Here is a 24,025-nt window from a genome sequence, read left to right as displayed (position 1 = left end):
AAACCAGGACTATTCTGAAAATGTAGCTTATCTTCAGCTGTTATCTGTTCATGCCTACCTTTTTTAAAATAGTAGCAATGCACGACCTTTCCTGTGGTTTTCAGTTTTTCAAATTGAAATGTACAGACCCTGACATAATAAATGATCCAGTTGGTTCTGAGTGCTTAACATGTTTCAGTTTATCAAGGATAAGGCATACTGCATCCATGTTGCGAGTAGAATTCTGGGTTTTTCTTACTGTTAACTGTTAGACTTTGGTGTTTAGTAATATAACAATCTCCAGTTGCTTTCCTTGTGGGTAGCGGATACAATCTTTCTAGCACACAGAAAAAAAACCTGCCAGTCTTAAAGATTTAAATCCTTTATTGATTCCTTTAAAACCATCATTGTAATGGTATCAAATGGAACTTCACGTTGTGCTTCTTATGTGAAGGTAGGGTTAGGGTCAACTTATGAATAAATCGGTGGTGGTTGAAATCAGAACTCTTGAATATAAGCAAATATGGGGCACCCAAATTCATGCTCCAATTGATCAGCTTGTGGAAGGGATGAAAATTGTCTAGCAAGGTCTTCCTCAGACACAATATCAGCATAGTTGGGTGGAGCTTCAGGCTGTTCTGGCAGGGCATGTTGAAGCCAACTCATGTCCATGCTGAAATGGTTGCACACACTAGATGTTCTACTTCCAAAGCTGTTGTATGGGATCACTTGCTTACCAGACTATGGAATATTCCAGAATACTTTCGGGCATTATATTATCATTTATTTGCAAGTTGCTACAGATTATTACCCCTATGTACTGTTAATAAATATGCTATGACTATTTCATTGCATGTTGAGGAAAATAAGCTCTAAAAAATAATTTTCTGTTAAGAATTAAACTGATTTGGTAACTGCATTCATTTGAAAAAATACCTGGTGTTTATACATATTGTTTAAGACTTAACTTCATCTTGTAAGACCGACGTGTTAAAAATGACTGTTTAAAGAATGCTCATGTAATTAAGTCCTGTTGTTTGTGAGGACTACAACCTGGTGGTGCACAGTAACACTTTACAAAAAAAACCCATAGCTATGTCCACTTAATGTGTGAGACTATTTGTATTATTCAATAAATTTGCTATTGTATAATCATAGGAATTGTAATTCAGTAATCTACAAAGAATGAAAAACGTGCTATAAATTCAGCAGAGTACATGCTTCATTTAATTATAGTGAGATTTAACAATTTGTACTTTTATAGCACCTTTAACATAAGGTGCTTTACATGGACATTATGAAACACAAGTGAATTAGGACAGATGGTGAAAGAGGTAGTATTTAAGGAGTGCCTAAAGGAGGCTAGCATGATGAGAGGTCGAGAGGTTTGTGGGCTGGAATTCCAGAACTTCAGCCCGGACAACTCTGAAGACATGGCCATCATTAGTGGAGTGATTTAAAATTGTTTATGCTTAAGAGGTGAGAATTAGAGGACATCTCAAAGGGTTGTGGGACTGGAGGAGGTTGCACAGGTGGAGAGGGGCTGAAGTCTGAAAACATAGATGAGAATTTTCAAATAAAAATGTTGCTTAACTGAGAATTATTCTACATCTGTGAGCAGATGACATTGGGTAGCGACGTTTGAAGAGGGTAGAAAGTAGAAGGCTGGACTCCAATGTGTTAGAGTAGTCGAGATTAAAGAATGCTCATGTAACTTTAAACAGACATAAGTTTATTTTCTTTGCAATGTAGCATTGTTTTAAGGGGATTTGTGATTCTAGGCGAGTTCACAAACTGCAAATTCTGGAAATGAATCAAGTTACAAGTACAAATGTCAACTTTAATTGGCAATAATTAATCTCAAAGATGAGCAGATTTTTAACATCCTTCTCTGGAAGGGAAATGGTGGTAAAATAAATTTTGCAATTTTGTTCCCCCTGCACTGACCAATTAAGGGACCACCAAAATAGAAGTCAACAGGAATCATGGGGAAATCTGTCCACAAGTTGGAGTCGCACTTAGCACAAGAAAGGTGGCTGTGGTTGTTAGTGGTTAATCATCTTAACCTATTCATTGCTGTAGGAGTTCCTCAGGGTCGTGCTCAAGCATCTTTATCTGTTTAGTCAAAGACCTTTCCTTCAGGATAAGATCACAATTGATCAAATCTTGGGATTTATGTGGTTAGTCCAGTTACTTCCAATAAGTGCATATGGTGAAGGAATGAGTCTGAAACTTGTCTTTTATCTTAAACAAGATTTACTCTGAGCATAGTAACTGTCTTTCTGCTTCCCTGCAGCAACTGTTCTAGGTGTGTCATTTATACTCTTTTAGTTGAGGCAGTGATGATAGAACACTACTGTGCAGAAGGAGGCCATTCAGTCCATCGAGTCTGCACCAACACTCCAACAGTGCATCTTATCCAGGCCCACCCTGGCCCAATCCCTGTAATCCCACATATTTATCCTGCTAATCTCCCTAATTTACACATCTTGGAACACTAAGGATCAATTTAGCATGGCCAATCCCCCTTACCTATGCATCTTTTGACTGTGGAAAGAAAATAGAGCAACTGGAGGAAACCCACTCAGGAGGAGGACGTGCAAACTCCACACAGAGTCCTCCAAGGCCAGAATTGAACTAGGGTTCCTAGTGTTGTGAGGCAGCAGTGCTGATCTCTGTGAACCCATCTCCTTTCCTGGCTACATACGAGAAATAGGCCAGAGTAGACCATATAGCTCATTGAGCATGCTCTGCAATTCAGATTGAGCATGTTGATCTTGAGCTTCCTCCCTGCTGCCCATACCCAAGGCTGGAATTAAACCCAGATCCCTGGCACTGTGAGGCAGCAGTGCTAACCACTGTGTCACCGTGTCACTCCCTCATCACTTGTCTTTAACAATGCAAGTGGCTTAACAGTGTAATTGCCAAAGGATGCAATAGCAGATACAAATGCTGTGGCTACAAGAGCAGATCAGAAGCTAGGAATTGTGTAGTGGGTAACTCATCTCCTGAGCCCCCCAAAGCCTTTCCACCATGTGTACAAGGCACATTTCAAGGACATTATGGAATACTTCCCTCTTGCCTGAATGAGTGTGTTTCTTTGGAAAATAAAATTATTTTTTCCTCATCTTTTCCTTCATATTCAGCTTGATAAGGGAAGATGGCACCCTTCTAACAGACTTGACTTTATTAGAAACATTATTAATATTTGACATGTTTTCTGCTTTCTAACTTTAAGAGCATTATCCTCAAATGGTGTGACTTTTCTCCTTTGAAGCATAGAGTTAGAAGTTTCACTCCACTTTCTTAGTTTGTTCACTGGCACATAGAATCTCTGTTTTAGTGTCTTCTTGTGCCACTCTTGGTGATTTACTACAGTGCACAATTGGCTTTACAATTCAAACAGTTCATTATAAAAGTTGTCAATCATTAATTAGAAAGATGGTTACACACATCCTAGCTTCAATGTGCTGATTTTGGCTGGAAAAAAGTTACACACAATGTTGGAAACAAAACCATTACCATCTGTTACTTGAGTGCTATATACATCATTCTTTGAAACCACTTGAATTGCTATTTTTAAAAAAAGTGTCAGAATCCACTGTTCATAAACCTTGTTATTATAGATGAACAAATTGCGTACTGTATTGGAAGAGTTGAATGTCATAGGTAAAGTTGGTAGAAATATATAATACTTTTCTTCCTCCTGTGTGCGTGCTGTGTCTAAAAAAAAAACTCCTTCCATTTATTCACCAAGGGGTGGTGAGGATAATTATAACATCCCAAGCTAAGATAACTAACTTGGAATAGAGATTCAAGCTGAAACTTTTGACCAGAGCTTTGTGCCTTCAAGTAAATAAGTTGAAAAGTTGCAGCTGGTGATGAAAGCTGAAAATCCTAGTCTCTGCCTCAATGGTTTAGCACTGTACCAAATAATATCTTCTCTTCAGGGGCAGTGTATATTAATGCATTGTGCTTGTAGTTGGACAGCCAGATGTATTTCACTTTAATCTTTTGTCATGCTGTCAGTCATGAGCTCTTTGGCTGGATTTCATGCACTTCCATCAGCAGGTTCCAGGGCAGAGAGGTATGTAAAATGCTGGAAGATTTCCACTGTCTACCTGCCTACCCTGACCTGTATGAAATTTGGTAAAAAGTCTGACAACACCAGGTTTTAGTCCAACCTATTTATTTGATAATATACTCACAAGCTTTCGGGGTTAGCCCCTTCGTCAGGTGAATGGAGAGTTCTGGCCTCAGACAGAGCATATAAAGCACAGACAGTTTAGAGATTACTGATTAGAATGCGAATCCTTACACCTAACCTGCTGTTCAAGACCTGAAGTGGCTGATAATGTGAGTGGAAGGAGCACTGATCACAGTTTAAAGAGATGTGTATTGTCTCCAGACAGTACAGTAAGTGAGGTTTTGCAAACCCAGGCAAGTCACGGGGGTTACAGATAGTGCGACATGAACCCAAGATCCCTGTTGAGACCGTCCTCATGTGTGCGGAACTTGACTATCAGTCTCTGTTCAGCGACTCTGCGCTGTTGTGTGTCGTGAAGGCCGCCTTGGAGAACGCTTACCCGAAGGTCAGAGGCTGAATGCCTGTGACCACTGAAGTGTTCGCCAACAGGAAGGGAACAGTCTTGCCTGGTGACTGTCGAGCGATGTTCATTCATCCGTTGTCGTAGCGTCTGCATGGTCTCCCCAATGTACCATGCTTTGGGACATCCTTTCTTGCAACGTATCAGGTAGACAATGTTGGCCGAGTTGCAAGAGTATTTACCATGTACCTGGTGGATGGTATTCTCATGTGTGATGATGGTATCCATGTCGATGATCCGGCATGTCTTGCAGAGGTTGCTGTGGCAGGGTTGTGTGGTATTGTGGTCACTGTTCTCCTGAAGGCTGGGTAGTTTGCTGCGAACAATGGTCTGTTTGAGGTTGTGTGGTTGTCTGAAGGCAAGAAGTGGGGGTGTGGGGATAGCCCTGGCGAGATGTTCGTCTTCATCAATGATATGTTGAAGACTCCGGAGAAGATGTCGTAGCTTCTCTGCTCCGGGGAAGTACTGGACGACGAAGGGTACTTTGTCCACTGTGTCCCGTGTTTGCCTTCTGAGGAGATCGGTGCGGTTTTTCGCTGTGGCGCATCGGAACTGCCGATCTATGAGTCGAGCACCATATCCTGTTCTTATGAGGGCATCTTTCAGGGTCTGGAGGTGACTGTCACGATCCTCCTCATCTGAGCAAATCCTGTGTATACGGAGGGCTTGTCCATAGGGAATGGCTTCTTTAACATTTTTAGGGTGGAAACTGGAGAAGTGGAGCATTGTGAGATTGTCTGTGGGCTTGTGGTACAGTGAGGTGCTGAGGTGACCGTCGTTAATGGAGATGCGTGTGTCCAAGAATGCAACTGATTCTGGGGAATAGTCCATGGTGAGTCTGATGGTGGGGTGGAATTTGTTGATATCATCATATAGTTGTTTCAGTGATTGTTCACCATGAGGCCAAAGGAAGAAAATGTCATCGATGTATCTAGTGTACAGCATCGGTTGAAGATTCTGTGCAGTGAAGAAGTCTTGTTCAAACCTGTGCATGAAGATGTTGGCATATTGAGGTGCAAATTTGGTCCCCATGGCTGTTCCATGTGTCTGGATGAAAAACTGGTTGTTGAAGGTGAAGACATTGTGGTCCAGGATAAAGCGGATGAGTTGTAAAATTGCATCTGGAAACTGGCAGTTGTCAGCATTGAGTACTGAGGCAGTCGCAGCAATGCCATCGTTGTGGGGGATGTTGGTGTAGAGCGCTGAGACATCCATTGTGACGAGGAGTGTCCCTGGTTCAACTGCTCCATGTGTGCTGAGTTTCAGTAGGAAGTCCGTAGTGTCGCGACAAAAGCTGGGGGTTCTTTGTACAATGGGTTTCAGGATGCCCTCGACGTAGCCGGAGAGGTTCTCACACAGAGTCCCATTGCCTGATACGATTGGACGGCCAGGTGTGTTTGCCTTGTGTATCTTTGGGAAGCAGTAGAGATCTCCAATGCGGGGAGTACGTGGAATGAGAGCACGGAGGGTGCTCTGAAGGTCCGGATCAAAGGTCTTGATCAGATTGTTGAGTTGACGAGTGTGTTCTTTGGTCGGATCTGTGGGTAACTGTCTGTAGTGTTCCTCGTTGTTTAGTTGTCGGTGCACTTCTTTACAGTAATCCGTTCTGTTCAGTATGACGATGGCCCCTCCTTTGTCTGCTGGTTTGATGACAATGTTGTGGTTTGTCTTGAGAGCGTGGATGGCGTTGCGTTGTGCTTGGGTGATGTTCGGGGCTGTCTTGTGAGTGCGGCTGATGAATCCGGTGTTAACGCACCTCCTGATGGTTTGGGCATACAAGTCCAGTTGCGGGCAGCGGCCTTCCGGAGGAGTCCAATTGGATTCCTTCCTCTTAGGCTGTTGAGAATACCATCCACCAGGTACATGGTAAATACTCTTGCAACTCGGCCAACATTGTCTACCTGATACGTTGCAAGAAAGGATGTCCCGAAGCATGGTACATTGGGGAGACCATGCAGACGCTACGACAACGGATGAATGAACATTGCTCGACAGTCACCAGGCAAGACTGTTCCCTTCCTGTTGGCGAACACTTCAGTGGTCACGGGCATTCAGCCTCTGACCTTCGGGTAAGCGTTCTCCAAGGCGGCCTTCACGACACACGACAGCGCAGAGTCGCTGAACAGAGACTGATAGTCAAGTTCCGCACACATGAGGACGGTCTCAACAGGGATCTTGGGTTCATGTCGCACTATCTGTAACCCCCGTGATTTGCCTGGGTTTGCAAAACCTCACTTACTGTACTGTCTGGAGACAATACACATCTCTTTAACCTGTGATCAGTGCTCCTTCCACTCACATTATCAGCCACTTCAGGTCTTGAACAGCAGGTTAGGTGTAAGGATTCGCATTCTAATCAGTAATCTCTAAACTGTCTGTGCTTTTCTGGCCTCAGACAGAGCATATACTCTCCATTCACCTGACGAAGGGGCTAACCCCGAAAGCTTGTGAGTATATTATCAAGTAAATAGGTTGGACTAAAACCTGGTGTTGTCAGACTTTTTACTGTGTTTACGCCAGTCCAACGCCGGCATACCCACATCATGACTATATGAAATTTTATAGGAGTAGGAGAGATGTCAGGCATCTGCCCACCCTTGGACCTGTTGAGGTCTTTAAGTGACTGATTTTGTTTTATTTAATGGGATGTGGGTGTCAGTTGAAAGGCCAGCATTTATTGCCATTCCTCATTGCCCTTGAAGTGAGTAACTTCTCAACCCTATCACAAAGTCGACCAGATTGCTGTGATCTTGAGCCCCATGCAGGCCAGAGCAGGTAAGTGCAGCAGATTTCCTTGCCTAAAGGACATTAGTATTAGTGAACTGAATTGGTTGTTGTGACAATCTATGATAGTTTCATGTTCAACATTATTGAGATCAGCTTTTAATTCCACTTTTTTTCCCTAAAAGATTGACTTTAGATTGCACCAGCTGCCATGGTGGGATTGGAACCTGTGTCCCCAGAGCATTAACCTAGGTCACAGGATTCCTCATTCAGTGGCATTACCACTTCACCACAGTCTCCACTAATGGCCATGTAAGGTGTTATCCTTCTACAGCTAATATTTTATCCAGAATGAAAAGAAGCCCGGTAGCTTACCAGGCAAGGATGGAGGCTTGGGGGGAACCACCTTTGCAGGACTGTGAACCCGTTGTTGAAGGGCAGCCTACAGGATTGTGGGTGAGTTTCACCTCCTGACCTTTTAGCCAGGGAGTAGTAGAACCAGGCACCCCATAAACTCCAGCCCTAATTTTCTTTTCAATCTAATTAACACAATCTTTTTACTGGATTTTTGATTCAAACTAGTACAGATTTGGGAAGCAGTATCTATCCTGTGGAATGTAAACAGGAAATGCTGGAAAGGGCATTGGCAAATGCATTACCTTATCTTCCTCTTAAATGTAATAAAGATAACAGTCAAACCTAAAGGAGGGTTTTGAATGAAGTTAGAACAGTTGTAAAATCCACGCCTTATGAGCTAACCAATATATCTGCACTGTGACTTTCCCTATCTCTCCATAAACCAAAATATTGTGAAACATTGGTGGCTTTGTATTTGATAAAACTGTCATAGAACAATGAGTTATTGAAGTAACTTTTATGGTTCCAGTTCTGTTTTGTAGATCAGCAGTAAACAATGTGCCTTTACAGATGTCTGGTTTGCAGATGACTGGTCTAGTCATGTGTGGGTTGAACATAGAACTCAAGGTCTTTATGTAACTGTGTTCTTTGGCAGCTTTCAGGCTAACAATTGCTCACTCATGTCATCTTCTAAAGGTTTAGAAGTGCCAGTAACCCAGAATTGTTTTGCAATATGTGGTATGGGTACAAACATTAAACATTAAATTGTTGGAAACACTTGACCTTTATTAACCATTTAAAATGACTACAGAGTTGGAGGTTTTGCAAAGCTGATGTGACGATGTTCCTTTACTGAAATAGAATTGCTGTTTTAGGGCAATAGATAGTTAATAGTGGTTGTTATTCTGATTCCTATTAGTGCGAGATTTATTCATAAAGACCTGGAAAGTTGCAGCACAGCCTTGGCCTCAGTGTTAGCAGCAGTTGAGACCCAGAGACCTGAGTTTGCAGTGGTAATGATAATGAAACTGCCAGCACTCACCCTCATCACTAAAACTGACAGCAATTCTGGGAGCACAGAACAACATCAAAATCTAGAAATTGCTGTCAAGTCTACACTGCTCCATAGGGAGCGCTGTAGACGTCTCTATGAACTGCAATTTCCATTGATGTCCTAGTTTGATATGCACACATCCCATGGAAAACTGGTTCACTATGCAGTCACTTAGGCAGGTACACTGGCTAAAACCAGGAAATGTGAAGTTTGAACAAAGAGGGAAGAGTGTCCAAAAACTTACTGCAAGCTTTCAAATTTGTTAAACTTCACTCGCGTTTTGTTTCATTCTTCTGCCAAAATAATTGATACGCTTCAGTCTTCCATTTTGTGTTCAGCTGATGGAATTTGCCCCTCCCACTGAACGTAGTGTTTCCATGCAGTGATCCAATTAATGACCTGGCAAAGAAACGTAGAGAAGTTAAAACAACCATTCGGCTTTGTTTCTAACTTTCTATCCTGCTTTTGAAATTCCATATTCTACTAATTTAATGCCCATCAAAGCTAATGTAACGCATAGATTACGTGAGATTGGTTTGGATATTTAAATGCAGTTCATTAGACACAAGTTCACCTACAGTTTATTGTTAATCCATTTAGTCGTTTTAATGCATCTAATATGTAAATACTGCCATTCCGAGAGCTCTAAACTAACATGGAAAGATGATTTTGCATTAATAGTGTTGGCTCCTGTTGCATTTATTTGGAAAATGAATTTTGTAAGTAAAATTAAGGGCAGCATGGTGGCACAGTGGTTAGCACTGCTGCCTCACAGCACCAAGGACTCAGGCTCGATTCCCAGCTTGGGTCACTGCCTGTGTGGAGTTTGCATGTTCTCCCTGTGTCTGTGTGGATTTCCTCCGGGTGCTCCAATTTCCTCCCACAGTCCAAAATGTGCAGATGTGCATTGGCCATGCTAAATTCTCCCTCTGTGTACCCAAACAGGTGCTGGAGTGTGGCATCTAGGGGATTTTCACAGTAATTTTATTGCAGTGTGAATGTAAGCCTGCTTATGACTAATGCATAAACTTTACTTTTAAATAAACTTTACAAAAGTGAACATGTGTTGCAGCAAAATCTGTTCAAAAGACAATTCCAGGATTTTGACCCAATAACAGTAAGGGAATAGCAATATAGTTCCATGTCAGGATGGTATGTGGCTTGGAGGGGAACTTAAGGTCAGAGTGTGCTATGCATCTGCTGCTCTTGACCTTCTGTCATGGAATTTGGATGGTGCTGGTTAAGGATGCTTAGTGGTTGTTGCAGTGCAGCTTGTAGATGATGCACACGGCTGTTGTTGTATGCTGATAGCGGAGAGAGTGAATGTTGAAGGTGGTGAATAGGATGACAATCAAGTGGGCTACTCTGACTTGAAGGTGTCCAGCTTACTGATGATGTTGGAGCTGCACCCATCCAGGCAAGCGGAGAGTATTCCATTACAGTTCAGCCTTGTAGATGGTGGACAAGCTTTGGGATTTAAGGAAACAAGCTGCTCGCTGCAGAATTCCCAGCTTCTATTCTGCTTTTTGTAGGCATAGTATTTATATGATTGATCTGGTGCAGTTTCTGGTCGATGGTAACCCACAGGATGTTGCTAATGTGGGTATTCAGCAATGGCAATGCCATTAAATGTCGAGGGAAGGTTAGGGCATCATTTCTGGATTTCAAAATCTCTCCTCTTACTATCCCAATTGCAAATACAAACATGAGCGCAGTTGTTCCAAGTTTCCCTTATGGGATTTGAACAGCTCAGCATTTACTATATGTTGTGCCCTTAACAGGGCACTTAAAAAAAAATTATAGCAATTTGATAAAGGTAGCATGGATTTACGAAAGGGAAATCATGTTTGAGAAAACCTACTGGAGCTTTCTGAGGATGCAACCAGTACTGCATTTGTTAATGCTTGGGCCCCAGATATTCGCAATATTTTTTATGATTTGAATGTGGCAACCAAATATAATATTTCCAAGTTTGCTGATGAGACAAAACTAGGTGGGAATATGAGTGGTGCGGAAGATGTAAAGAGACTTCAGGACAGTTTAGACAAGTTGAGTGATTGGGCAAATACATGGCAGATGCATTATGACCTGGATAACTGAATCTTTGATAGGAAAAACAAAATTGCAGAATACTATTTAAATGGTGACATTGTTGAGAAATGTTGATGTACAAAGACTTGAATACCAGTCATTCAAAGCAACCAAGCCTGCAGGTGCATCAAGCAGTTAAGAAGGCAATAGAATGTTGGCCTTCATTGCCAGAAGATTTAAGAACAGGAGCAAGGATGTCTCACTGCAGCTGAAAGAAATCTCACAACACCAGCTTAAAGTCCAACTGCAGCTGTACAGGGCCTTGGTGAGACCACACCTGGAGGATTGTGCGCAATTTTGGTCTCCTTACTTAAGGCAGGATATACTTGCCATAGACAGAGTGCAGTGACCAGACTGATGCCTGGGATGGCAGGATTGGCATGTGAGGAAAGCTGGGTCAGTAGGCTTGTTTTCACTGGAGTTCAGTAGGCCTGCATTCACTGGAATTTAGAAGAATGAGAGGAAATCTCATTAAAATGCACAAAATTCTGATAAAGATGGACAGGCTGAATACAGGGATGTTATTTCTGCTGGCTAGATGGCCTGGAATAAGGGGTCACAATCATAGAAAACTATGTGGACCATTTAGGACTGAGATGAGGAGCAATTTCATCACTGAGGGTGGTGAACCTGTGGAATTCTTTACCATGTAACACTGTGGAGACTAAGTCACTGAATATATTTAAGGAGGAAATAGATTTCTAGAGACTAAAGGCGTCAGGGGGTATGGGGAGCAATTGAGCGGATGGTGATCAATCAGCCATGATTATAGTTAATAGTGGAGCAGACTTGAGGGGCCAAATAGCCTGTTGATCCTATTTTCTATTTTTCTCGAGGGTAGTTCATGATGAGCAGTAAATGCTGGCCTAGCCAGCAATGCTGCATTCCATAAATTAATGGTTTTAAAAAGAAACATAGGTTCTGATTGGAATTAATGTTTAAACTGGAGATAGTTCTGTAGGACCTTTGGTAATGGTGTAGGTTCTGCAGTTGATGTGGTGTATATGGACTCCTAAAAATGTGTTTGATAAAATGCCCCATAACAGGCTTATCTGCAGTGTTGAAGCCTTTGAAATAAAAGGGCCAATAGCAGCATGGATGTGAAGTATCCTGAGCGCCAGGAAAAAGAGAGTAGTGATGAAGGACTGTTTTTCAGAGTGGAAGATGATGTACAATGATATACCACAGAGGTCCATATTAGAGCCGCCACTTTTCTTGATCTATATTAATATGTATACAGGGCAGAATTTCAAAATCTGCAAGTGACAAAAAGCTTGGATGTATACTGTGAGGCCATAGGCTGATTGATTAGGTGGCCAGATACAATTTAAAACAGAAGTGTGAAGTTGTACATTCTGGTGAGAAGAATGAGGAGAGACAATATAAACTGAAGTGTACAATCCTAAAAGAAACAAAGAATCTGGGAATATATACATACAGATCATTGAAGTGGCAGGCGAGGTTGAGGAAGTACTTCTTTTAAGCATACAAGATCTGAAGTTTTTACACAGAATACAACATTAAAGAAGTTATGATGAACCTTTAAAAAAACACTGGTTCAGCCTCAACTGGAGTATTTTCTGGGCTTGCACTTTTGGAAGCATGTTTGAGGTTTTAGAGAAGAGAGTCACAAGAATGGTTCCAACAATGAGGGACTTCAATTACTGTTAGATTACTACTAGATAGATTGCTTTGTACCCTTAGAGAGGAGAAAGTTGAGAGGAGATTTAATAGAGATGCTCAAAATCATGAGGGTTCTAGACAGGATAGAGATGAGCTGTTCCCTTGGGCAGAAGGGGTGAGAACCAAAGTAAGTGGCATGTGGAGGAACTTCCTTCATGCGGTGAACGGTTACCATCTAGAATGCACAGCTTGAAGGGAATAGTGAAAGCAGTTTCAATTGTGGCTTTCTAAAGGGAATTGGATAAGCACCTATGGGGAATAAAATTAACAAGGTTACAGGGAAACACAGAGTGGGACTAGCTAAATTTAAATTGTTCATGCAGAGAGGTGGGTTTAAACCATAGCATGAATTTGGGTTTCAGTGAACTCTCCTTTGTGTCATATCTTGATTAAACTTTCCAGATATAATTTAACATTGAATATGGAACATTAGAAGTAGTGGATTAATCTGTATTTCTTAATGATGCATACCATCTACAATATCTAGTGAAAATGATAACCCTGGTATAGTACTGAAGAAAGTAAAATGATAATGTATTCAGTTGTATGTGTGGAATAGAAAATTAGAGGATTTGCTATTTGTTTGAAAATTGAACTTCTGGAAGTTTTCAAAACGGACTACAACAGCTCATAGGATATTGTAATTTTGGTATGATTGGTTATCATTACGATCCTGGTGGATGTACTGGACAAGTCAGATCCCTGAATGAAACCTGATTCATAGATTCTAACTTTTTTTTAAGAAACTGTGGGGGTACATTACTGAATAAGTTCACAGGAGTCTGCTGATGAACTCTTAACCCAGAATAATGAAAAATATTACACCAGACAAACAGGTTGGAAAGATTTCAATACAAATACAAGATGATGATTCATTTATATTAATAATTTTGATAGTCACGGGTGAGGTGCCTGAAGATTGGAGGGTGGCAAAAATTGTGCCTTTGTTTCAAACGGGCTGCAGGGAAAAGCCTGGGAACTACAGGCCAGTGAGCCTCACATCTGGGGTGGGTAAATTGTTGGAAGGTATTTTGAGAGACAGGATCTACAGGCAATTAGAGAGGCAAGGACTGATTAGGGACAGCCAGCATGGCTTTGTGAGTGGAAAATCATGTCTCTCAAATTCAATTGAATTTTTTGAAGGGGTAACCAAGAAGATAGATGAGGGCAATGCAGTTGATGTTGTCTGAATGGACTTTAGCAAGGTCTTTGGTAAGATACCGCATGGTAGGTTGTTGCATAAGGTTAAATCTCATGGGATCAAGGGTGAGGGAGCCAATTGGATACAAAATTTGGCTTCTTGACAGAAGTCAGAGAGTAGTTGTAGAGAGTTGTTTTTCAAACTGGAGGCCTGTGACCAGCAGTGTGCCTCAGGGATCAGTGCTGGATCCACTGTTATTTGTCATTTATATTAATGATTTGGATGAGGATATAGGAGGCATGGTTAGTAAGTTTGTAGATGACACCAAGGTTGGTGGTGTAATGGACAGTGAAGGTTATCTCCAATTGCAACGGGATCTTGATCAATTGGGCCAGTGAGCTAACGAATGGCAGATGGAGTTTAATTTAGATAAATGTGCCTGTAGATTCCATGCAAATTTGGCGGATTGAACCAAGTCAAGACTTATTCAGTTAATGATAGGGCTTTGGGGAGAGATACAGAACAGAGATCTCGGGGTACATGTTTCATAGCTCTTTGAAAGTGGAGTCACAGAGGGACAGAGTGTGAAGAAGGCATTCAGCATGCTTGGTTTCATTAGTCAGAATGAGAAGGGAGAGATACAAAAGTGTCTAGAGGGCAGTTTTTTCATGGAGGGTGGTGAGTGTCTGGAACTAGCTACCAGAGGTGGTAGTAGAGGAGGATACAATTTTATCTTTTAAAAAGCATGAGACAGTTACATGGGTGAGATGGGTATAAAGGGATATGGACCAAATGTGGGCAATTGGGATTAGCTTAGGGGTTTAAGAAAAAAGGGTGGCATGAACAAGTTGGGCTGAAGGGCTTGTTTCCATGCTATAGACCTCCGTGACTCAATTTCCCAATATTCCTTTATCCAGCAATATCTATAGGCACAAAGCCCAGTGAAGTTTTAGCACTATCATGATATCAAAGTGTCTTGCTTGAGCTGACACAGTTGTAAATGGTTTTTTTCCAGTAAAATTCAGAGCATTCACTCAATGCTTTTCACTGGACTGATAGCTCCCCCTGAGACAACCAAAACCCTACTGAGCAAACACAAGGCGTTCTCCCCCCCCCCCCCCCCATTCTTTTCCTCTCACTTGTACACCACTCACTGACTCACTCACTCATTCATACACTACTCCTAACAGCATTTTGAAATCTGTAGGAGTAGATATGCCTGAATGCCAAAAATGCAACAAGACATTTTATTACTAAAATGTTTACTACTTTCGGGTTAGTGATCCAACTCGCTGTACTGTCCGAGTAGTTCCCTGACTAATGAGTCATGAATCTAAGTTGAGGTAGCCACAAGTAATATGGCAGTATTGACATATGAAGAAAGACTGGTTTGAATCGGCTTGCAGTCACTGGAATTTCGAAGGGTGAGTGGGGATCTCATAGAAACATATAAAATCCTGATGTGACTCGACAGGCTAGATGCAGAAAGAACGTTCCCAATGTTGGGGAAGTCCAGAACTAGGGGTCATGGTCTAAGAATAAGGGATAAGCCATTCAGGAAGAGTGCAGAGTTGTGAACCTGCTGAATTCTCTACCACAGAAAGCTGTTGGGGCCAGTTCATTAAATACATACAAGAGGGAGCTGGATGTGGTCATTGTGGCTAAGGAGAATAAGGGGTATGGAGAGAAAACAGAGTGGGATGTTGAGAGTGTGTGATCATCCATGATCATATTGAGTGATGGTGCAGACTTGAAGGGCTGAATGGCCTAATCGTGCACCAATTTTCTACGTTTAAGGCCTCAGCAATATTCCAAATAGGAAGTGGTGAAAGTAGTGGGAAAGTCACTTGGAGTTTTTTCTGTGTACTTTAATAGGCCTACATGTTGTGCAACGTGTGGATATTGGGGAAGGATAGGCCCAGTTGAGTTGTCTTCCTTCATACAGTAGCCTGGTAAAATTCTCTGTCTGGGCTCTTGGGAAATTTATCGAAAGGTGAATGATAGCCATGAAGCAGTATGGGCAAGGGATTTTTGGGAGGGAAACATATCATAGAATATTAGTTATTCAAACTGTTATATGAATTTAGATTTTTCTCTTGCATGGTAGGATCTAATTCAAATGGCTATAGTCAAAAATGATCCTGTTTTCTCACTTTCCTGCATCTTAAAACTATAAAATGTAGGCTAAACACTACAAATGAAGATGTGCTAATACAGTGATAGGGAAATGTTTTTAATTCTGTGATGGTGAGTTTGCAGCAGTTATAACTGTGACAGATCCATAATGAATCCTGGAATACAGGGACTTCCTTATGAGTCGCTATTTAGCAGGTGAGATATTGGTATTCATCCAATGCAGTTTTTGGCAGAATCTTGAAGCACTTTAAATAATTCCATCTTTCTGCTGCTTAAGTTGTGTCTTTATTTTAAAGAATCAGCTAGAAATGATTAGTCTCACCTGTAGAGCGATTCAAATTGGAAAATGTGTAAAGTGAATGACGCCTGCTTCACAAAAACTGTATAGTTATATATCATCACTTTGGCTATGTTGTTCCACTTGTAATAGATTTTAACAGAACTAACTAGAAAATAAAGAAGCTATGTTTTAGTGCAAAATTGTTGTTACTTTTTTCAGTAAATGAATGTTGTAAAACAATAGTGTAGAATAGGAATTAGGTTTTTTGTGCATTTGCTCCTTTCGTAGCTTTATCTGGTGTGTGTAAATTGCCATTTTTGACTTCCACATGAAGTATTAGTCCTGTGGGCAGTAAAATTATTGCTTAGGTCAGTATATTTATATGATTTCATATTCATATTTTAATACAAATACGTTTGATTATAGGCGTTCAGAGATGAGCTTGAGATCCTTATTCAAGAACAGATGAAAAAGGGCAATAACCCTGCTGGATTGCTTGCTCTACGACAAATAGCAGATTTTGTAATGGCAAGTTCTGTTGCCAGTTTGCCGTCAGCACAACTTAGTAAGTGCCTGAAAATACTTCAGATATCACTTCAACAAATATATATGTTTATATATTGAGCTTTATATTTCCTTTAGATCTAGGAGTAACTACACCCATCAATGATCTACGTGGCATTGAATCTGCTACTTTTGTGAAAGGAGAGAAGTTGACCCGCTGTAAAGTTGCAAGCCTTTACAGAATGGTAGATCTATTTGGATGGGCACATTTGACCAATACCTGCATAACAGTAAGTATGCAGCACGGCATATAATTAGTTTTTACAATGTTTTATCTCACTCTTAATTTCTAATTTCAGACTTAGAGTCTAAATAGTGAAGAGAATACACCTACGAAATATACTGCTAATGGGTTCTTAAAATTTAGAAATGCTTTATAATTCATTTCAGTTTAATAGTGGAGTTCTTTGTTTTCTTTTTAGTGAATAGTGTTTCCCAATTTCTTTCTTGATTTTATGACCACAAGAACTATTATGTACATATTAAAACATAGTTGTCCAAAATGTAATTATGATCTTTGTCCTTTGCTACATTACTGTCTTCAGCTTAAAGGAACATCCCTGTTTTAAGTCTCATTGAATGTTGTAACTGTAAGGTGCATTAAGAAAAGGAATTTGGTCATTCAGCCTCCCGAACTTGTTTCCACATTCTATTAGATTATGATCTGTACCTCAACTGTGTTTGTTTCCTTTGCTCCATATCCCTTCATAGCCTTCGCTAACAAAAATCCATTGACCATGATCTTAAAAATTTTAATTTTCCCAGCATTTTGAGAGGTGTTAAGAGTTACAGAATTCCTCTATGTTTTGTGTGGGAAAGTGCTTGTGATTTCACCTATAAGTACCAAGCAATTGTTTTAAGATAATGCTTCCTTGTTTTGGATTCCCCAACCAGAGGAAATTGTTTTTCTGTATTGAAATTCTTTTATCAGTTGGGAATAAAAGCATCAGATCCTTTCACAACCTCCAAGAGAATTTTTTCAATCCCTGTATAATCTGGTAACTCTACTCTTTACCCCTTTCGACTCTATTATATTCTTCCCTGCTCAGAGGGGAACGCTGTACTTCAGATGCGGTCTGTCCAGAACATTGTGCAACTGAAACATAACTTTTTTTTATTTCAACCCTTTTGAGATAGAGGTCAGCGTTCCATTTTATTATGTTTTGTATCCCTGTGCCAGTTTGTAGTGATTTGTGTTCATGGATAATCAAATCCCTTTGCTTTATAAGTCCTTTGTTTTCCACCATTAAGAAAATGTCTTTCTCTGATCCAAAGTGGACAACATCACACTTCCCCATATAAAAATCCATCAGTCATTTCTTCTCACTTACTTAATTGTTGTATGCCTTCAAAATTTCTCTTTTCCATCTTCACCCTTGTTGTGTGTCCCAACTCAGAATCATTTGAAAATTAAATATGCAACTCTTAGTTCATGCAATTGATATATATGATAAGAAATTGAAGTCGCAATACAGATACTTGGTGAATGCTACTTGTTATCTTGCACCAATCATAGTATGTTCCTTTTATTCCTACACATTTTTTCCATTCCATCCCCTCCTCCCAACCAAGCTACAAAATTTCCTTCAGTTCTATGCGTTATCATCTCAGCTAATAATCTCTCAGTGAAACCATGTCAAATGAAAGTCCACAGAGAAACTATGCTATTGACCTCAAAATCTCAACTAGATTAGTCAGACACAATCTACCCTTTTACTAAATCTGATGCATTAGTTTACTTAAGATGTTTGGAGAGTCTCTTTCTGTTTTGCCATGAAATTATTCTGTATTAAAAGAGAAGAGACAAGATTTACTGTTTATCAACACTATGGCCCAGATCTTCAGAGCAGCAGCAATGATGAAGAATTGCTGCTGTGCTTGATTCCCCTGATTTGACATTGCTGCGCATTGTTTCCAAGATCTTCCAATCTTGACTGGCAAAGAAATGCACAGAGAAGTGTTCCTTGTAGAATTCCATTGGAGCAGAGTTGAGGTAAAGGTAGGGCAGTCCATACTTGCACTTGCTACTATTTGCTAAGTTTAACGGTACAGTCTTTGAATGTTAGTGAGTGGATGGGTGAGTGGCCTGGATGGGAAGATAGGTAAGTGGCTAGTCGGGGCGTGGAGTGTTAGGGTCAGAAAGTTGGTCAGAGGGTTATGTCAGGTTGGGTGGAAGTCACTTGGTTGGGAGGGTAGTCTTTATTCTTTCATAAGAACGTAAGAAATAGGAGCAGGAGTAGGCCATCTAGCCTGCCCCCCCAGTCAATAAGATCATGGCTGATCTGAAGTGGATCAGTTCCACCTTCCCGCTTTCTCCCCATAACCCTTAATTCCCTTGTCTATCAAAAACCTATCTACCCGTGACTTAACTATATTTAGCGAGGTAGCCTCCTCCACTTCAACAGGCTGAGAATTCCAGAGATTCACCACCCTTTGAGTGAAGAAGTTCCTCCTCAAGTCTGATCTAAACTGTCCCCCCCCTTATCTTGAGGCTGTGCCCTCTAGTCCTGCAGTCCTTTCTGAGCGGGAAGAATCTCTCTACCTCTACCCTGTCCATCCCTTTCATTATCTTATACGTCTCTATAAGATCCCCCCCTCATCCTTCTAAACTCCAACAAGTACAGTCCCAGTCTATTTAGTCTCCCTTCATAGTCTAACCCCCTCATCTCTGGTATCAGCCTAGTGAACCTCCCCTGCACTCCCTCCAAGCCAAAATAAGCTTGCGCAAGTGCAGCGACCAAAACTGCACACAGTACTCCAGCTACATCACGACCGTGGATGTCACTGGTGAGGCTAGCATTTGTTGTCCATCACTAATTGCCTTGAACTGAGTAGCTTGCTCGGTTCAGAGGGCAGCTAAGAGTCAACCACATTGTTGTGGGTCTGGGTTTGCATTTTGGCCAGACTAGGTAAGGAAGGCAGATTTTCTTCCCTAAAGGACGTTAGTGATCCAGATTGGTTTTGACAACAATTGGTGATAGTTGTCATTGTCACCATTACTGAGACTAGCTTTATATTCCAGATTAATTAATGGAATTCAAATTCCACTAGCTGTTGCTGGTGGGATTTGAATGTTTTTCACCAATGCATTAGCTTGAACCTCTGCATTACTAATCCAGTGACATTACCACTACATTATATCTCCCTAGGTCTTTGGGGGCTGGGGTTTGTCAGGTCTGTTTTGGGAGGAGGAGGTTAGTTAATCAGGTTGGTGGAGTATTCGGGTGATCCGGGGAGTGTGGGAAAGGGGTGGTCAGGTTTGAGGGAATGAGGTTGGTGCATGATGAATGGGGAAATCTGTGTTGAGGTACCCAAGTGTTACTAGGTTTTACCTGTCCAACATTTCCTAGGTAACTAATTTCAGGTAAGTAGGGTGGAATTGTCCAAAGTCTCTGAATTTGATTCAGAGTTGGAGACATTTGCACAGGATCCTGGAGAGCAGGACAATAGCCTGAGCAATTTAAATTTCTCAGGCAATTCCAATGTATGTCACTCCATCAGGACTATCACAGGGCCTCAAAACACATCTGCAGTTGCATGTCGGTCTTGTGTGTTTTGGAGAACAGAAGGTTTAGCCCTCCACCCATTCTCAATCACCTATCACCTTTCCGCACCTGGAAATCATAGAAACTCGTATTTAATTTCTGTTGTGGTGTTGAGCCATACAAATTGTAAGGTTTTTGGTTGGATTCGCTGTTCGTGTTGAGTTGGCTCATGACAGCAAGACAGAAGTTGATGTCCTACAATTAGACTGGGTACTCCCAGGATGGAGGAAAATATCAGTTGGAATTTCATGTTCAGTTATCCTTGCTCCAAACTATTCACTGTGTACAGTTCTGGTCACCCTATTATAGAAAGGATCTTATTAAACTAGAAAGAATGCAGAAAACATTTACTAGAATGCCACTGGGATTTTATGGATTGAGTTATAAAAAGAGGCTGGATAGACTGGGATGAATTTCCCTTGTGCATAGGAGGCTGAGGGGTGATGTTATGAAGGGGAAGATTGATCTCCTCCCTGAGAATTAACACTCAACCACTCAAAGAGAAGTACCTTGCTTCATAATCTGTGAAAGTGTGCGTGTGAAAGGGTAATATCTGCGCTCCAGCAACTTTTAGTGGTTAAATCAAAATAACTACCTGAGACTCTGTTATTTATCCAACAGGGAACAGCTTAACTAAACCATTAACAAACCAAATAAAATGTTATTCTAATGGAATGTTGTTTTGATAAATCCAATTCCCATTTACTAACAAAAAAAATTTCAACCAGGTTTGTCACCTTCCAGAATCTTCCATCTTTGCTGATTTCTTCTGTCTTCACTATTCGAGATGAGGCTTTCTTTTAAGACATAAATGTGGCTGTTATGCTGGCAGAGACATTTGCTGGCTGTGTCTCTCTCTCTCTCTCTCGAGCTGTGGCAGAGGCAGTTGCTATCTGGCTCTCTGAAGCTGGGAGCTGGCTGTTGCACCTCTGATGACATACCAAAATCCCCACAGTAGGATTGATTTACAGGTAATCAAAACAACAAATTCAAATCTGATAGGCTGCTGTTATTCAAATGCCTAGTTTACACTGGTTAAAAATCAAAAACAACCAGTTGTCTTGCTAGCCTTGAATACAGTATTTCAATCTGTGTACTGCATGCATCTGCATCTCTTCAGTACAGAAAAACAAACCATGTAATTTTACAACGCTTAACATTTCACAATTTTTTTATACTTTTACAAACACCAGCTTCACAACAGTGATCCTATAGAAATTATAAAATAATGAAGGAGCATGGATCAGCTAGATAGTCAATATCTTTCCCCAAAGGTAGGGGAGTCTAAAGCTAGAGGGCATAGGTTTTCCAGAGGGGCAATTTTTTTCATACAGAGGGTGGTGAGTGTCTGGAACTAGCTGCCATAGGTAGTAGTAGAGGCAGGTACAATTTTGTCTTTTAAAAGCATTTAGACATCTACATGGATATAGAGAGATATGGGCCAAACATGGGAATTGGGATTAGTTTAGTGGTTAAAGAAAAAATGGCATGGACAAGTTGGGCAGAAGGATCTGTTTCCATGCTGTAACCTCAATGACTCTCAGAACTTAAGGTGAGGACAGCATCTCGTTAGGCTGTGATGCCATTTAAGATCACAGAATCTCTACAGTGCAGAAGGAGGCCATAGGGCCCATTGAGCCTGCACCAACCCAAGTCTTATCCCCATAACCTCTCATTTAATCTGCTAATCTCCCTGACACGAACGGATAATTTACCATGGCCAATCAAAACTAACCCGCGCATCTTTGAACTGTGGGAGGAAACTGGAGCACCTGGAGGAACTAGGAGCAGGAGTAGGCCATCTAGCCCCTCAAGCCTGCCCCGCCATTCAACAAGATCATGGCTGATCTGAAGTGGCTCAGTTCCACTTTCCTGCTTTCTCCCCATAACCCTTAATCCCCTTGCCTACCAAAAACCTATCTACCCGTGTCTTAAATATATGTAGCGAGGTAGCCTCCACCACTTCAACGGGCAGAGAATTCCAGAGATTCACCACCCTTTGAGTGAAGAAGTTCCTCCTCAACTCTGTTCTAAACTGCCCCCCCCCCCTGCTATCTTGAGGCTGTGCCCTCTAGTCCTGCTGTCCTTTCTGAGCAGGAAGAATCTCTCTACCTCTACCCTATCCATCCCCTTCATCATCTTATACATCTCTATAAGATCCCCCCTCATCCTTCTAAACTCCAACGAGCATAAGCCCAGTCTATTCAGCCTCTCTTCATAGTTCTACCCCCTCAACTCCGGTATCAGCCTAGTGAACCTCCTCTGCACTCCCTCCAAGGCCAAAATATCCTTGCGCAAGTGCGGCGACCAAAACTGCACACAGTACTCCAGCTGCGGCCTCACAGTGCCCTGTACAGTTGCAGGAAGACCTCCCTGCTTTTATATTCAATTCCCCTCGCTATGAAGGCCAGCATCCCATTTGCCTTCCTGATCACCTGCACCTGTAGGCTGGGTTTTTGCGACTCATGCACAAGGACCTCCAGGTCCCACTGCATCGTAGCATGCTGCAGCTTTTCGCCTTTTAAATAGTAATCCCTCCTACTATTATTCCTGCCAAAGTGGATAACCTCACACTTGCTAACATTGTACTCCATCTGCCAGGGTCCTTGCCCACTTGCTTAGCCTATCTGGATCCCTCTGCAGACGTTCCACACCCTCCGCACAATTTGCTTTTCCACTTATCTTTGTGCCATCAGTGAATTTTGACACCCTACACTCAGCTCCCTCCTCCAGATCATCTATATAAATGGTAAATAGCTGAGGCCCCAGCACCGATCCCTGGGGCACTCCACTAGTCACCAACCGCCAATCTGAATAGCACCCATTGATACCTACTCTCTGCCTCCTATTTGACAGCCAATCCTCTATCCACGCTAACACCTTACCCCCAACTCCATGCCCCCTAACCTTCTGAAGCAAACGTTTGTGCGGCACCTTATCAAACGCCTTCTGAAAATCGAGAAACACCACATCCACCGGTTCCCCTCCGTCCACCTCACTAGTCACATCCTCATAGAATTCCAATAAATTTGTCAGACACGACTTCCCCTTAACGAATCCGTGCTGCGTCTGCTCTATCAAACAATTCTTCTCAAGGTGTCTCGCTATTTCTTCTTTGATGACGGATTCCAGCATTTTTCCTATAACAGACGTTAAACTAACCGTCTTATAATTCCCTGCCTTTTGCCTGCTACCCTTTTTAAAGGGTAGCAGGAAACCCACGCGGACACTGGGTGAATGTGTGGAGTTTGCACAGACAGTCATCCAAGGCCCGAATTGAATCCAGGTCTCTGGTGCTGTGAGGCAGCAGCGCTAACCAATGTGCCACTGTACTGCCCCAAAATTAAATGGATTACCAGCAAAGTGGAAGTGGATGAAGCGAAGAGCTTCAAGTTTCTGTGTCCAGATCACCAACAACTTGCCCTGGTCCTCCCATGTCAATGCCATAGTTAAGAAAGCCCACTAATGTCTCTACTTTCTCAGGAGGCTAAGGAAATTCAGCATGTCTGCAACAACTCTCACCAACTTTTACGGATGCACCGTAGAAAGCATCCTTTCTGGATGTACCACAGCTTGGTATGTCTCCTGCTCTGACTAAGACTGCGAGAAGCTACAAAGGGTTGTGAATGAAGCCCAGTCTATCATGCAGATTGGCCTCCCGACCATCGACTCCATCTAAAGTTCCTGCTGCCTCTGAAAAGCAGCCAGCATAATCAAGGATTCCTAGAATCATAGAATCCTTACAGTGATGGACGAGGCCATTCAGCCCATTGAACCTACACTGACAACAATTCCACCCAGCCCCTGTACCCCTAACCCCATGTGTTTACCCAGCTAATGCTCTGATACTAAGGGGGAATTTTA

The 24,025-nt window shown here is 41.7% G+C and overlaps 1 protein-coding gene across 6 annotated transcripts in view; it reads left to right on the top strand.

The window, feature by feature from the left end:
- Nucleotides 1-24,025, top strand: part of add3a (adducin 3 (gamma) a) — a 236,184-nt gene that overhangs the window by 152,625 nt on the left and 59,534 nt on the right. For all 6 annotated transcript variants that reach the window (XM_080205869.1, XM_080205873.1, XM_080205872.1 and 3 more), the window contains 2 exons: nt 16,479-16,617; nt 16,695-16,846. In XM_080205869.1, the coding sequence (XP_080061995.1) occupies nt 16,479-16,617; nt 16,695-16,846 (291 nt within the window). The remainder of the gene's footprint in view (nt 1-16,478; nt 16,618-16,694; nt 16,847-24,025) is intronic.

Source organism: Carcharhinus amblyrhynchos, chromosome 17 (assembly GCF_965287045.1).
Source record: "Carcharhinus amblyrhynchos chromosome 17, sCarAmb.v2.hapA, whole genome shotgun sequence".
Lineage (NCBI taxonomy): Eukaryota > Metazoa > Chordata > Chondrichthyes > Carcharhiniformes > Carcharhinidae > Carcharhinus > Carcharhinus amblyrhynchos.
Note: the sequence above shows the minus strand (reverse complement) of the source record. Positions and strands in the feature narration are given on the sequence as shown.